The 16,546-nt window shown below is 30.8% G+C and overlaps 3 protein-coding genes and 2 long non-coding RNA genes across 7 annotated transcripts; 2 read left to right on the top strand and 3 right to left on the bottom strand.

Annotated features, from left to right (window-relative positions):
• Positions 1 to 149: 149 nt before the first annotated feature.
• Positions 150 to 703, bottom strand: LOC128391551 (uncharacterized). The gene is made up of 2 exons (XR_008325824.1): positions 417 to 703; positions 150 to 354 (listed from the first exon to the last, which is right to left on the bottom strand). It is a non-coding gene; the product is annotated as an uncharacterized LOC128391551 (long non-coding RNA).
• Positions 704 to 3,445: 2,742 nt separating this feature from the next.
• Positions 3,446 to 5,966, bottom strand: LOC128391511 (pre-rRNA-processing protein TSR1 homolog). Its single transcript, XM_053351415.1, has 2 exons — positions 5,705 to 5,966; positions 3,446 to 5,533 (listed from the first exon to the last, which is right to left on the bottom strand). Exons 1-2 carry the CDS (start codon positions 5,964 to 5,966, stop codon positions 3,513 to 3,515), a joined length of 2,283 nt encoding a protein of 760 aa, XP_053207390.1. The 3' UTR covers positions 3,446 to 3,512.
• Positions 5,967 to 6,072: 106 nt separating this feature from the next.
• Positions 6,073 to 9,256, bottom strand: LOC128391508 (mutS protein homolog 5-like). Its single transcript, XM_053351411.1, has 2 exons — positions 7,437 to 9,256; positions 6,073 to 7,324 (listed from the first exon to the last, which is right to left on the bottom strand). The coding sequence occupies exons 1-2, from the start codon at positions 9,254 to 9,256 to the stop codon at positions 6,307 to 6,309; spliced, it is 2,838 nt and encodes a 945-aa protein (XP_053207386.1). The 3' UTR covers positions 6,073 to 6,306.
• A 111-nt stretch (positions 9,257 to 9,367) lies between these two features.
• Positions 9,368 to 11,667, top strand: LOC128391528 (peptidoglycan recognition protein-like). Its single transcript, XM_053351435.1, is given in 5 exon segments — positions 9,368 to 9,555; positions 9,945 to 9,962; positions 10,028 to 10,282; positions 10,285 to 10,505; positions 10,581 to 11,667. Coding segments are annotated over 5 exon segments (744 nt in total). The 5' UTR covers positions 9,368 to 9,521; the 3' UTR covers positions 10,797 to 11,667.
• Positions 11,668 to 12,452: 785 nt separating this feature from the next.
• LOC128391550 (uncharacterized) lies at positions 12,453 to 15,622 on the top strand. Of its 3 annotated transcripts, none has more exons than XR_008325821.1 (3): positions 12,453 to 13,684; positions 13,780 to 14,063; positions 14,284 to 15,622. It is a non-coding gene; the product is annotated as an uncharacterized LOC128391550 (long non-coding RNA). The 3 variants fall into 3 exon arrangements; XR_008325823.1 differs by having other exon boundaries at positions 12,552 to 12,889; positions 12,985 to 13,684; positions 13,780 to 15,622; XR_008325822.1 differs by having other exon boundaries at positions 12,552 to 12,889; positions 13,079 to 13,684; positions 13,780 to 15,622.
• The last annotated feature ends 924 nt before the right edge of the window (positions 15,623 to 16,546 follow it).

Here is a 16,546-nt window from a genome sequence, read left to right on the forward strand (position 1 = left end):
GATAATCAAAACAAATTACATTTCAAATAGCACAAAACAATTAATTCCGTTGAAATGAAAATCTTTTTTTCTTCTTTAAATTACCTTTACCTTTTCAATCACTTTCTCAATTGTTAGATAATTGAAATGAATCAAAATTATAAAAAATCTCAATTGTTGAACACAACTCAAGGTATTTGAATGTATAATCTGAATTAAAGAAACAATTTATACACAATTTCTTGAACGTTTATGGAAACGAATTGTTTTTCGCTTAAAATTTCAGAACTTTGATTGTTCGCTGGATAATTAACTGTTCAGAATGAATGAGATTCCATAAATAAATTGAGACTTAGAGTTTTTTCCAAAGTGAAACTGTTGAAAAATAGAAGAACATTAGATTAATTGGGATGGATTGTCGATGGAAAGGTAATTACATGAAACAATCGTCAGGAACTGAAGAGAAATACATTTTCTTTTCTTTGATTCTTTATTTCTTTTCTTTATCTTTTCATTGAATGTCCTTCTTAATTTTGTCTAATACATTATCATTATGAGACACATCAAATATGTATAGACAGAGAAAGAAAGAAAGAGAAAAAGCGAGAGAGAGAGATAGAGGGAGAAAAGGAAGAGAGATAAAGAAAGAAAAAGAGGAAGAGGGAAAGAAGAGAAAAGAAGAATTTGTCTATCTGAGATAGATGATTGATTAATTGGTGAAGAAAATACTATCCAGATTTAAAAAGCAATATGGCAACTTGACCCAGGTAAAAGTAAATGAAATGTTTAGTTTCATGGGTTACATATGAACCAAAATTACGACCCACAATACAATGCCAGGTTGGGTTGTATTTCTTGTCAAACTCCTTCTTTATAAAAGCAGCAATATCCTTCTCAATATTATACTTGTCCAATGCTTGGATTGATGTATTGATAGCATCATCTTGCATCTCGTCACTCATGTCGGCATTTTTAACCACAGCTTTCTTATCCGTACTCATCTATAAATAAATAATGATAATATTACAACAAAATAGAAAAATAATCAAATCATCAATAAACAATCAACAAAACAATTCAAATAAACAATCACTTCAAATACAATTCATAAAAAAGAGAAGCAATAAATATTAATAGTATAAATACAAATAGAGAGATTAAAAAAAAGAGTGAAAAAAAATTCTATTTAACAAAAAACCGAAACCAAGAGACAGACACAAAAAAGTAAGAAACAAAGAAAGAGCAAGTCAAGGGAAAAGAAAGACAATTGGCAAAGAAAAAGTAATACTCACATTGAACTAATTTTATTTACCGATGACACCACAAAAATGTGACAAATAAATATCACTTTTTTAAACAGTTCTATGGATAGAAAACAATTGATAAAATAAAATTATTACCAACAATTAATTGTCAAAATTTATAAATCAAATACATGAGGTGAAAAAAAAACAAGAAACTACATTGACAATACAGAGAAAGAGAGAGGGCGTTGTGATGTTAATCTCCAATCGGAACTTGTTCCGGATTGAGTTAGAAAAGCGCATGTCACCAATTCTGTTTAACTTTTTCTAAAAAACCATTCGAATCATTTAAATGGTTAAAACAACAATTAAAAAGAATAATCAAATTAATTAATTATCCTCACAATTAAAAAGGATAGAAAAAATTAGAGAAAAATGTGAACACAAATTACTTGCCTTTGGATTTGAATGTTACCCTTAAAGAAAGAAAGTCGAAACTACCGCTCAGTCTTTGCTTTCTCCTCTTTTGATTGGATGAAAAAAAGGTTCATCTTTATGATAGAAACTCTTGTATCCATGGTAACCGATGGAAACTCCACCAAGTAGTCGACTTGTTAATTACAATTCACTCCACTCCTTCAATAAATATTCAATTCAAATCTGTTGTTATTTTTTTCTGTCTCTTCTTGATTCTTGTTTTTTTCACCTCATGTATTTGATTTATAAATTTTGACAATTAATTGTTGGTAATAATTTTATTTTATCAATTGTTTTCTATCCATAGAACTGTTTAAAAAAGTGATATTTATTTGTCACATTTTTGTGGTGTCATCGGTAAATAAAATTAGTTCAATGTGAGTATTACTTTTTCTTTGCCAATTGTCTTTCTTTTCCCTTGACTTGCTCTTTCTTTGTTTCTTACTTTTTTGTGTCTGTCTCTTGGTTTCGGTTTTTTGTTAAATAGAATTTTTTTTCACTCTTTTTTTAATCTCTCTATTTGTATTTATACTATTAATATTTATTGCTTCTCTTTTTTATGAATTGTATTTGAAGTGATTGTTTATTTGAATTGTTTTGTTGATTATTTATTGATGATTTGATTATTTTTCTATTTTGTTGTAATATTATTATCATTATTTATTTATAGATGAGTACGGATAAGAAAGCTGTGGTTAAAAATGCCGACATGAGTGACGAGATGCAAGATGATGCTATCAATACATCAATCCAAGCATTGGACAAGTATAATATTGAGAAGGATATTGCTGCTTTTATAAAGAAGGAGTTTGACAAGAAATACAACCCAACCTGGCATTGTATTGTGGGTCGTAATTTTGGTTCATATGTAACCCATGAAACTAAACATTTCATTTACTTTTACCTGGGTCAAGTTGCCATATTGCTTTTTAAATCTGGATAGTATTTTCTTCACCAATTAATCAATCATCTATCTCAGATAGACAAATTCTTTTTCTTCTCTGCTGATATTATTTCTCCATCTATTTCTTATTTTTGTTCAATTTCTTCTACTGTTTCCCTCTCTCTCTCTTGAAAATGAATTTTTGTCTTGGAAATCATGGCAATACTAATCATTATCAGGCTACAAAAATACACTGCAAACTTCAAAGCAACCAGAGATCAACAATTCACAAATTTACTCTACTTCTATAAATTATACCAACACAGCCACACAATTCCAATAATTCCAACATAAATATTCTCGTTCTTTGCTATTATTTATTCATGATGATAATGATGGATAATCAAAGTTTATCTCTAACATATTTGTCTCAAATATAAACAAAAAGATTATGTTGTATACCAAAAACTTTGCCAGTAATAATCTTCTCCCTTCATCCATTTCTCTTTCTGATTGTCATGCTTCTTCTGTCTTTCACTATTTTGATTTATTAGATTTGCTTTTCCATTTTCAGCTTTTCCACTGATGCACTTTTCTCACCTTCCCTTTATCTCTCTCATGGTCATTGATATTTTGCTGAAATCGAATCTTCAAAATCAAATTAGAAAATCCAAAATGATTTACCAAGTGTCATAACTACATTATGATTTATTCCCAAATTAATTAAAGTCAAGTTAACAACAAACTGGTTTACATAATAATATTGGAAAAAAGTTGAGAAGAAAATAGAAGGTGAGAAAGAGAAAAATTTGATTATTAGAAATAAAGAATCAAAGGAAAGAAAATGAATTGTTAATCATAATTCTGTTTTCAATGTTTCATTTAATTTCTTTTTCATCCACAATTTATACACAACTCAATTTATTCATTTACTCATCTAATTGATTAGAATCCATTGTAATTGATTTCGGTTTCTCGACAGTCTCATCGAAACACCATTTTGGAAAAACTCTTTTATACAAATTCATTAAAACGGTGTCATTAGAGGTCAGGGGGCGATCGAAAATACATTTCATGTGCCCATGAGTTCCCAAAGGTTCCTTAATGTGACCATGGCGACCATATTTAGACCTTAACTCGACTGGTTGGAACCACTTGATATCTTCTCGATTGAAGAACATGTACCTCACAACGGCCGATTTACCGACGACTTTGAAAGGATGGCCACTTATTCTGATCCGTTTAACGACAACTCGATCTGGATTAATGTTGAGTAAAGATCCGATTGCGACTAATTTCTGGGTTCCATCTTTGTTTCTCTTGTAGGCAACAGCGGAAGCGGGTGGAAAAGTGATCGGGGCATAGAAAGAAGCCACGACTGATCCGCTGGTGGGGAAAAATCTCTCGAATTTAAATTTATCTCCATTAGTATGAGCAGAGTAAATGGGTCGAGTTACAAAACGACGAAAACCAAGGTGGATGATTAACTCATCTTTGGACTTGATTGGTTCCTCATCTTCCTCGCAATTAACTCGACGAAGGACAACATTCATCAAAGACATTTTCTGTTCGTAGGGTAAAATACCAACTAATACCAATGGATTGGATTTAGTTGATTGTTGATAATATTCAACTAATTCAATTGGAACCTTTTCCAATACAATCTCAACATAAGATCCTGCTGGTGCTTCGGTGAGACTTTCTTCTTTAAATTGTTTGATTATATGTTTACGAGAATGATCAAAGTTAGCAAATTGAAAGATTTTGCTATAATCATCTGGAAGATTTTCTTTTGGATTCCATGGAGAGTGAATGAAACTTTTCAATCCTCTGTAGCGAGCAAATCGTTGACGAGCTTCAACATCGGTTGGTGTGTCGATCTCATCAGGGAACAATTCGTTTTCTCGAGCTTCACGGAATTTGGTCAGAGCTTTTTCTTCCTCTTCTATGTCCATTTTCTCATCATAATCGCCTTCACCGGTTTCACCAATTGTCATCGTCTCAAATTCTTCTTCTTCTGGGTCGCCTTCGATTTCATCGTCACTATCTTTATCATCGACTGGCTGTTCACCTTCATAATCCTCGTCATCACAATCTGAGTCCGAATCAAGAGTCGATTTAGAGTCATTCTTATCGTTTTCTTCATTAGGGTCAATTATCCAAGCAGCCTGATAGTCGGATGTTCCTTTAGGAACCTTGACCACTTTCTTTTTAGCCTTATCCGTTGCTTCGGCCAATTCTTCTGGTGTAGGCCAAGTTTGTTCCCCTGCCATGGGATCAGGTTCATTTTCCGATTCCAAACATTCTTGTTTCAGTGGATCTGGTCTGAGAATCGTATCGGTTTTAATAGCGTCCATTTGTCGAGCGGGATTTCGGTTGTTATTTTGCAATGGCCTTGGATCATCAAGTAAAGTGATCGATTTCATTTGGAAATTTTTCCATCCTGGAATATGAATTAATCCGTTCGCATCTAACTTATTATGACGAAGATAACCGTAGACCTTAAGCAATTGATCTTTTTCGTTATAATCAAATTTATCTGCTAAAATCAAAGAGTGATGACTATGAAGAGCGACTTTCCTTTTCTTACAATTACAAACCAATTGTAACAATTGTAAAATCTCAGTTGTTGTGTCAATTTTATGAACCTTCTCGTCGGGAAATCGAGCATCTATCGCTTTTTGGATATTCTTTTTAACTGCCGCTCTTTGTTTATTATTGATTTCTTCTAATCCACAAACAATGTGCATTGTGGTTGGTAAACAATGATAGTAAATACTATTAAGATTTTCATTAGTGGTTAATGAATATTCCTCATCGGCATCAACAGGATGAATTATCAAAAGTAAATCAGATACTTTAGCAGCATCCAAATTGTAGTAAAGATCATCCGATGGGTACAAAAATTGATATCGAACCTTAAATCGGGGAATAGTCACAAAGAATGAACCTAAATAAGAAAAGAGATAATAAAATGTCAATCTAACTTCACACTGAATTCAAAGAACAAAATCTCTACTAAAAACTATCGAACAATTAATAAGAATATTAATAGATTGACACAGAATTAATATTCCACACAAACAGATTTAAAGTGAAAGAAACACAACAATCGACTTACCTTGTTGAGAGCGATCAATGATTAAATCTTGTCCACATTTCTCCAGATAATCAAGAAAATCTTCGATTGATGAACTACTATTGTTGAACAGAGTGACCAAAATCGGTGGACAATTATCGTAACCAATTTTTCTTTTCTTATTCAAAATGGCTTCACGTTTCTTTTTCCTCAATTGGCTCATCTGGTTGCGTCTTTGGACTCTTTTCGATTGTTGTCTCGCTTTCCATGATTTCTGTTTAACATCCACCTTTTCAACTGCCATTTTGAATATTCAATTCGAATTGTTAACAATTAAAATTATGGAACAATAACAATAAATAAAATCAAAAGTAATTTGATTGTTCGCAAGACATTTGAAGTTACTGATGTTTTGGAAGTAAACAAAACCCACAACTGTGAAACACGTGTTGAAGGGATCGTTTATTTATAAAAAATAGAATTTCGATAAATATTTTCAAAAGCTTTTTGTCTTTTAGCTTTTTCAATTTAACTTTTTAAAATTGGGATACAAATTGATTTTTTTAATTAACTCAAAGGTTAATTGAAATGAGAGCTGTAACAAAAAAAAACGAATAACATATTCGGAATGAAAATAAATCTTTTTATGATTTAAATGGAGTTCTAAGTGCTGAGTAAGGTGAATGTATTGATGATCGAGGTGAATTGGTTGATGATGTAAAAGGAGAATTGATTGGTGTTTGAATAGGAGGTCGAAATGGTCGTTGAAATGTGGGTGGAATTGGTGAAACTATTTCTTTGAGAAACTTTAACCCGTCAAAATCAGGTGAATCAAAATTAGTGGAATCGAATTTATCTGAAATGGAAATTAACTTTTCAGCATATTTTTGCAAAGAAACTGTTGGTCGAGAGACAATAGAACCACCGGTTTTTAATTGTTCCTCTATCTCTTCGGATCGTTTCAATAAAAGATCAGCTAAACCAGTGGCTTTGATTATTAATGAAGCTTGACTTGATGAAGCTTTTCCAGGAGACAATTTATAAGAATAATTAACATCATCTCCTTCTAATGTAACATTTGGAGTCCAGAATGAGATTTGACAAGAGTTTTTAACATATTCATTGATGGTGAGAAAATGGGTAGCCAGAAATACATGAGGAACATGATCAGCTTGAGAAAAATAATTAATGAGAGCTGAAAGTAGGCTAATTCCACTGACTGGATCAGTTCCTTTTCCTAGCTCATCAATCACGAAAACAGATCGTTCAGTTTTTTCTCGGGTCATAAGTGCCGCTTGTTTGAGATCCAAGACGTAAGATGATAAGCCCGTTGAAATGGACTCAATTGTTTTTACTCGAGTCATAATTCGTTCCATTACGCAAATATTTGCATATTTTGCTGGCACGAAGCTCCCAATGTGAGCCATGTAAATGATTAGAGCCATTTGTTTCAGATGAATACTTTTACCGCTTGCATTTGGACCAGTTATGATTCTTATCTTTCCAGGTTGATTTCCTGTTTTGCTATCGTTTGCGACATACGAGTTGACAAATATCTCTTGAAGAGGATGCCGCCCTTCTTCAACTTCTATTTCATCATTGTCATTGAAAACAGGTCTCTTGTACTTGAAACATCTCGATGTCTCCGCTATTGCGATGTACCTGATTTATAAATCAATTAAAAAAATCAATTTCAAGTGCAAATAAATATAATAATAAAAGAGATAAAAAAACTAATCAAAATCCAAGACTATGGTAAATTAATTATACTTACGCATCAATTTGAGCACAAAGATGAGCCAATTCATCCAAAACACTGATTCCATTCAAGACCTTGAGTTGAAGCTGGACAAGTAGCTTACGCTGTTTCTCTGTTATTTCAATAAGAATATCACCAAAAGTTTCATCTAGTTCTCTTGTCATTGGTGATTTATAGAAACCAGATTCTCCAACTCGATAACGAAATTCTAGTCCAGCAATTTTAAAGTTGTTTTCAAACATTTGTCCAGGATTAAGTGGAACTTTCAAATGAAAACCAAGGTGAGTTGCATAGATGATTTGACAAGAAGGAATTCTGTCAACATAACGAGAGAATTCTTTCATTCCATATTGGTGCATGATATCAGGTAGTTTTCCAAAAAGATTTTTCAATTCATCAAGATCCATGTCTATTTTTCTATTAATCTCGAATCTTCCAGTTGCACGGGATTCACGAAAATCGATTACAGCATCAATCAGATCGATAATGTCTGAAAGTCGACTTGAGTCAAAAACATCAACAAAATATGAAGCAATGGAAAAGTTGTTCTTGATGTTTCTTAAATACTCATAAACTCTCTGAGTAAGTTTGGCTGTTCGTAGTAATTTAGCCCAATCGTTGACATTACAATCAGCATAGCGCATTTTCTCAATCACTGATGAAGGATCTTGAATTCCTTTCAAACAGCTTTTTATGCCATCAGCTATTGACGGGGTGTCGAAGAAAAATTGAACCATATCAAGCCTTTCATTGAGCTCTTGTACATTTTTAGTTGGCTGATTAAAAAGCTTCTTCAAATGACGAGATCCAATTCGAGTTGAACATCGATTGTAAAGGGCGAAAAGGCTTAAACCTTCTTTACGTGAGTTACCCTGCTTGTAGACGGAAGGATGATTTTCAATTGCAAAAATTTGGAGAGCCAATTTGGATTGTGAATCAAGATAGATCAAATCTTGTAGAGTGACGGTGGATATTCCATTGATAATAATCTTTTGTCCATCACCATCAGAGATTAAATTGGAACTTTCAATCTCCTTTATGAGAGCACCAAGAGCGAGTAATGTTATTTTTTGAGAAGAGTCAAGTAACGTTGAAAGATACATTAACTTTTGTCTTGGGTCAGAGAATGTCGGCATATCTGATACTTGCAGTTGAAAGACTTTAGCCCAGGCTTCATCAGGCAGAAAATCGGACGCTTGACGAGTCATAATGATTCCAGAAAATTCATTTATTCCTTCCAAGTCAATAGATTCATCGAAATCATCACTATAAGCATCTGATTCTTCAAACATACTTAATCTTCTGGATCCCGAAAATGGTGATTCTCGACAGTCCATATTACGAGCTCTTTTTGACCCATTTCCATCATCACCACCAAAGAATCCAGCCCTTTCCCGTTCATTTGCCGAGTCTCTTCCAAATAGACCGTCTTGAGACTGCTGTCGATTGTCACCTAATCCAGTTGAATCTCCATTAACGGGTAAAATCAATTGTTTAACTGCAAACATCAAACGATCCTTGACCTTCGAGTCAAGTCTTGTTGAGATGAGTATTTTTTTAGGTTCAACTTGTAGGACAACTTTATCTATTACCGACAAATCACCAGCCACTTCAGTTTGATCTTCAAAAAGGAAAAATCTATTCCTTTTGGTTGAATAATAAGCAAACCCTAAAAGGTGAGTACTGTAATGAACAGATAAGATGTTACCTTCACCATGATCTTCAATCACTTCATCTCCTCCATCAGCCAACTCATCGACAGGACAATTATTAACACTAATCCCACCAGATCCTCTATTAGATAAACGAGATCCAATAAACGGTGAACTAATCATAATAATCAATTAACAATTTCAACAATAAAAAAGATAAAACAAAAGCCACAGAGAAAAATAAAAAAGAAGTCAAATCAGAACGAAAACCAATTGACCGAATGACAACAAAGCCAAAAAGAGAAGAAAAAAAAATTCGAATTCGATTTAATTTCTTACCAAGAGAAAAAAGAAAAACCAATGAGTCATAATGACATTTGTTCTTCTCTTAGTTGGATAATTTAGTCTACAGACTAAAATTTGTCATTTTTTCTTTTAATTGTCCAGGATGGAAATTCCATCGAAAGGAATCAAAATCAAATGTAAGTAGCAATTAGTTAACCAATTTGATTGTTTTCTTAATTTGATTACATTTCGATTACTGTGATTATGTGAAACCCTTTGATTTTTTGTTGACACTGAAAGTCTACAATTGGGACAAGCTGATTGTGGAAATTAACTAAGTAAAATTGTCAATTTGTTTTGAATATTTAACTAATTAAAACCCGTATCAATTGATTGTATTGATTGGAAAAAGGGTTAACAATTTGTGGTGAAAAAAAGGTAACAAAATCACTTTGGGTGTTTGGATTAGTATTACTGAGATCAATTTACTTTTATTTCATCTTTTATATAGAAATGAAAACTGTAACCTTTGGTTATTTAATCGCTTCTCTAATTGTTTTAATCTATTTTTCTTTCACCTCAGCAGATTCAGTGGATATTGATGGTAAGTAATACGTTTAACCTTAAAAATTATTCGAAATTCGACTAATTTATTGTTATCATGTGAAGACACTTTCGATTCATCTATTGAACCGATTCACCTTGAAACTACTACTTGGTTTACTAAGCCAACTCGTCGTTCCCTAAATTACTGTAATTGGTTACAGTTTGTTAATCGATCTTCATGGGAAGCAAGTGCAACTGATCATGAGATCCCGATGATGGATTTACCTGTGGATAAGATTTTCGTCGATTTCACCTACAGCGAAAGATGTTCAAGTTTATATTCCTGTTCCTTTCACCTTAAATCAACTCAAGCTTATCATAAAAAGAGATTGGACTTTTTGATATTGCTTATAATTTCATGGTCGGTGACGATGCTAAGGTTTACATTGGACGAGATTTTAATCATGCTCGAGCCTTTGACGATGATTATAACAACAATTCATTACTGATTGGGATTATCGGTGATTATGATGATCCATACGGAGCTTTGCCGCGATCGTTGGACATAATTTATAAATTAATCCGATGTGGTCAAGAAAAGGTAAATATATAAGATTTATCAATATAACTTTTTATTGTTATTAATACTTACATGATACTTTGTTTGAATTCTAAGGGATATATCACTGAAAATATAACCATTTATGAACCAGTGGCTGATTATTGTCAAAAAGGACCAGGGAAAAGGTTTTATAATTATATTTCACTTGATCGAAAAAGAAAAGTTGATTATAAATGTTTGAATAACGATCAACGTAGATTTGGACCAGAGATTTTGAGAAATGGATTGAAAATATTTTCTTCTAATTCAATTGACAATAATCTTGTTTGATTAAATATATTTGTTGATTATTAAACCACAATTTAGACAATTGTGGTTAATTTACTACTCATCATGTCTTTTTACGAGGTTCGCGGGATCGTGTTGAGTTGACCATTCGTTGACTTTTATTAGGTGAGTACATTGCTTTCAGTTCCAGAAAAGTTTTCGCCATCTCCCCAAGTATAACTTCAGGTCCAATCAAAGGTTCCAACCTGATGAATAAAAAATCCAAAAAATCATGACCACTGGTCACTAGAAATAAGGATAAAATTTACTCACCAGGATTGATAAGCATCACAACAAGACCTATTGGTCTTACAACATGTTCGAGCTGCATAAGGAATAGAACCACAAATAAGACTAAAGCAAAGAAACATTGGAGTCGATGAATGGACTGGAATCGACGAAAACAACAAAAACATTAATAGAAACCCTCTGAATATCATTGTAGGTTTACTAGTGATCAATGAGCAGCGTCTTATTAACAAAAGAAACCAACAATCTAACATCATCCATCCCCATTAACGCCACGATAAAGCAGCCATAGGATCCCTCATGTGATGGAAAAGTAAAATTAGTTCTCAATGCTGATTAGAATTGCGAAATGAGTTCATCGGATCCAATAACTAGGACAAAAGAAAAATAGATTCGATGAAAAAGTCAAATTAGAAATGATTAGATTAATTTATGGATAATATTGAACTGTGGGTTATGATTGAACAGTTGGTGTTTACCTTTACCTGGAAATTTTAATGTTAATCAACATTTTGATTATTTGCTGTTTTCCTTTGAGGATACAAACCAAGTGTCAACTGAAAATTAAGTAATCTCATAAAAAAGAAATAAATAAATGTGATAAAAAAGATACAAGGTTAAACAATCAGCGAATCATGTTTTAAATCTTCGATTAATGTCATTTGTGTGTGTATGTTAAATCAGATCATCCTCTTAATTAACCAATTCATCAACCGGCATCACAATCGTTAGAATCAGTATCTTAATCGTCACTAAGTCAAAATCGCACTTTACTGTTGAGGAATTAAATTGCTTGAGGCACAAAACGGAAAAAAATCATTCTCTATAATATTAGTTGCCAATCTTTTTCTTCTTGATCCTAATCCATACCTTGACATGATGATATTACAATCAAAGAGGTAAATCAAAAGTTAAACACCAATTAATTCAATCACTTATCATCATAACAAATAACAATGTTTATAGTTTCTGATGTGAATGATGAATATCATAATTAACATGACGAGATATTGATCATGTCTTAATTTAATCCTCTAGAAAAGGTGACAGTTACAAACAACCAAAAAGATTGACTAAACTAACAGTAAAGGAAATAGCAATTAGTTAAAATAAAAAGAACATCAAAATTAAATCAAAACTAATTACGGAAAATAAAAAAACTGTTTTCAATTAATTTTAAGACACAAAAGTAGACAAAGACAAAAAATATAATTTAATAACTGCAGGTACCAGCAGAGGTGACGAAAACAAACCAACAGTAATCAAATTAGTTAAAAGTAGACTAATAACAATTAAAAAAAAGGTCAAAACAATCAATAATTACAATAAGAAATCAATTAAAAAATGAGAATTAAAAATCAATCCAAAATCTTTGTTTACTATTGGGGGGCGAATAATAATTTCCATTAAAGATCAACAGTAATGAGAATGTGATTACCTGTTGATTATTTAATTAGCTCTTAATTTAATTATCTAATTTACCGTAATTATGGTTTCGAGTGATTTGTGATAATTGTTGAAACTTTGTTTTCTTCATTGTAATTAACCAACAAAGAGAAAGAAAACTAATCATCATTTGATTTCTTCTTCTTTTTTCTCTCATTGTTTTCGCTTTGTTTTTCTTCAGTAAGTGTTGGTGTTTCTCTACCGATGCCATCATGTTACAACTTTCACCTTCTCTATCCAGGTAAGTTAATTGCTATTATTATCATAATAATTCACAATTTTCTGTATTCTTAATTCATTACTAATGCTCAACCTGAGCATCAACAAAAATGAGACTCACGAACCGATTAAACTTGAATCACCATCAACATGTTACAAAGCAATTGTGAGTTTCCACTCAGGTAGGAATCGGTTTTTTGTTTTACTCATTTAATCAAAAGTATATAATCAATTAATTGAATTTAAATGCAAATCAAATGTTTAATGTATTACATAGTTATTATGGTTTGCACTTTGATTACATTTGTCTTCATGATGATGATTTACCTGATAATACACCAATGGTTAATGAAGGAAAAATTATTTTACAGAATAAAATTAAACTAATCAACTTTGACTTGATTTTATCAACCTACTTTGGGTCAATGTCAGACACGAGTAACAAGCAACAATTTGCTTAATCATGATCATCAACATAATCAACAATAAAAGTGACTTTTAAACTGGGAGACAATTAAATTAATATAATCAAATTGAAGATGAACATCAACAAGCATCATTTTCTCATTTAAATCGTCGGATTATCAATCAATTAAAAGAAGATGATTCTGAATATATTAACCATCTCTCTCTCTCTCTCTCTTCCTGAATCTTCATGTTAATTGTGAAATTAAATTAAACAGAATGACATCAATGTTAATTTTCATATTTTTCTTTTTTTTATCCTCGTTTACGTTAATCGCAATTCTAATCCGAATCATTAATCTTAATCTCTTTTTTATCTTTAATTTTCTCTTCCCTTTTAGTTTTTATGGTTAATCAAATGATTTAGACGAAAGTGAATTCATGTTAATGATTAACTTTCACATCGATCAGAATGTGAGCTTGTTAATTGTAACCACAAATTAGAATTACAATTTGTTGTTACTTCTAATTGGTTCAAATTGTATCATTTAATTAATATAATAATCGCAAGGGTAAGATCATGATCGTAAAAAGAAATTAAAATTAATTAAATTTAAAAATTGAAACAAAGATTTTCTTTTAATTGAAATGTTAAAATTTTCTTCAGGTGATTTGTTAATGTTAATTGCTGCTGATAAATGATTAACAACAACAACAGTTATAATTTATCAACATGGACAACAGATGAGATGCTGGGAATTGATATTCATTGATTATACAATTTGAACCTGTTAATTGTAAGCCACAATTGTAAACTGATGGACCACCCAATAGAACCGGTATCATGATGACCACCGGTCAAACAACATGAAGTGTCTGCTGGTCAACTGAGGAAGTGTCAAATAATCAAAGTTGATGATAATAGTAGACAACATACTGCGTGGGCTTTTTGTGAGTTAATAAACGTGATTAAGATTCAACTGTTTAACTTAATTGTTAATTGAATACACTCAAGATTCACCTTGATTATCATTTGTTTAATCATGTCTATCACCAAGAATCAGTGAAAACAAAACAAATCGGAACCATGTGTTAATTAATTAACATGGCTAATTAACTGTTTTCATTCAACTCAATTCAATTATAATGCTTTTCGTTGTATTTATGACAGATAATCAGTTAATCATTTGAATAATCTCACTAATTGACCAAGTGTGAAGCCGAATCAAGTTAACCAATAATTGATTGATTACCTGATTTAATGGATATGAAGATGAAGATGAAAATTTTGATGGCAACCAGTAGACAATTAAGTTAAACAATGACAATCAACAGCACGAATGATAATCATGATGATATTTCAAGGCGCTCATTCATATAATAATAATGATAATAAATTAATTAGCATTTAATTTACAAAACCATTAATCATAATCTATTGTGTTGATATAAAGATGGAATCAATCAACACAATTCCCTAAAAGGATAACAATTAAATAATCACCAATTTACAGACTAAATTAACGAAACCATATTAACCAAAAAATTAAGACTAAACTGAAACAATGGTAACATCATTGTGATGATGATCCAAATTTAACTCACTGATACAATCAATAAACGCTAATCAACAAGTTAATTTTGTCTAAATTAGTAACAATTAACCTGTTGTTGCAATACCCACATGTAATATTAATAGTTAAAATTAACCAGCTGAAGAAATTGTCTTCAATTGGCAACAATTAAGATCATTTTCTTTTAATTACTCTGTTATATATTTATGATGATTTGTAAATCGAGAAAAAGCTTTTCGTACAATCAGTTAATCATCATGTTAATCTCTATAGAATTGAATCGAGAATTAAATGAAAAGAAGAAGCGAATTCGGTAAATGAGTTTCAATTGTAGTTCGAAAGTGTACATTTCATCACGAATAATTCACAATTTTGTTACTTTTATTCATCAACAATTTACATCAACCAGTTAATTACAATAACTAATGATAGTAAATGCGGAAATTACTTTATTATTTAAGATATTATATGAAAATCGGAAAATTTATCATGTCCGATTCACGATCAACATCATCAAATGTACAATAATATTAACTGAGGACGACAAGAGGTCAGTTGAACAAAAGGCAATCGTCAAATTGTTTTCAATTATTATAATCAAAAAGGAAACAAAATTTCATCCAATTTATTTAACTTCATCAACATGATTAACAATTGATTGGTTGTTAATCAACGAGATGAGAGAGATGATCAAGTAAACAATTGAAAAACGAGTATAATCAAGGATTAACATTTATATTCTGATGGGATCAAGATTAAAGGAGGATAAGGAATCGTATCAATTAACATCATCATCTTTAATCATCCTCATCATTGGGATGATAAATTGAAATGATTGAAACTGTAAAGGAAATGATATAATTATAAGCCGATTTTAAATTGTTAAATCAAATAGCCTAAAGGTTAATGATATTGTTATTTATTATTTATGGTTAATCATTTACCTTTATAATTAAAAGTAATTACAATCACACCGTTTGTAATCACATCAATAATTAATATAGAAAAAGTAAATAATTAAATCAAATCAGCAATGAATTTATATCATATAACAATCAATCCCTGTTAATATAATCAACTCTTTCTTTATTATTGTTATTTGGAAAGTTAATTGTTTGTTCAACAATCTATTAATTATTAACAATATGATACATCATATTTTGTACATGTAACTGGAAACTAAAATGAATTGTTGATTACTAATTAATTAATGTACCAAAAAGTTATAACGAATACTAATTAACCTTCTAATTAATCGTGATTGTTGATTATTATCTCAGCTCTTAATCACAATTTAATCTTCGCCTTGTTTTAAATAATAATAACAATTTGGACAATTATCTTTTTGCTTTTCCATTCAACAATTTGTTCTGATTTTAAAAGTCATAATATACTAATTGTTACTCAAATACTATATGGTAATTGGAAAGTTAATTCAAATTAAATATTAACCTGTCATGATAATCAAAGTCCAACATCGTGAAACAATTTAATCAACGTGAAAAAGTTTAATCATAATACCAAATGTAAAGAGATTCGTTAATCAATTCTAGTAAATTACAATTTACACTTGATTAACTTTAATTACTCGGACTAAATTCATCCACAATATTAACACAATTAAAGGCAATTAAATTGCTCAGTTTCACTTTTAATCACTAACCAATGTGACTATTTAACAAAAAAAAATTAAAACTCCAACAATTTACTAACTAACTATATGATATTGATGGCAAGAAAAAAAGATAATTAATTTAGTTAATCAATTAATTAATCCATAATAATAACCAGGCTTTACTAGTTAATAAGTTAGATGTTTTAATTTTTTGTTGACTGATTTAATTAACTTTTTTTTTAATT

Source organism: Panonychus citri, unplaced genomic scaffold (genome assembly GCF_014898815.1).
Source record: "Panonychus citri isolate SS breed McGregor unplaced genomic scaffold, ASM1489881v1 Contig00134, whole genome shotgun sequence".
Taxonomy (NCBI): Eukaryota; Metazoa; Arthropoda; class Arachnida; order Trombidiformes; family Tetranychidae; genus Panonychus; species Panonychus citri.

What these genes read in the sequence shown, in the direction of transcription:
- LOC128391511 (XM_053351415.1), bottom strand. Translation starts at nt 5,966, where the DNA reads ATGGCAGTTGAAAAGGTGGATGTTAAACAGAAATCATGGAAAGCGAGA. An exon ending in CATTGATCGCTCTCAACAAG is followed by an intron (nt 5,534 to 5,704) that starts GTAAGTCGATTG and finishes TTTCTTATTTAG; the next exon opens with GTTCATTCTTTGTGACTATT.
- LOC128391508 (XM_053351411.1), bottom strand. Translation starts at nt 9,256, where the DNA reads ATGATTAGTTCACCGTTTATTGGATCTCGTTTATCTAATAGAGGATCT. An exon ending in CTTTGTGCTCAAATTGATGC is followed by an intron (nt 7,325 to 7,436) that starts GTAAGTATAATT and finishes TTTATAAATCAG; the next exon opens with GTACATCGCAATAGCGGAGA.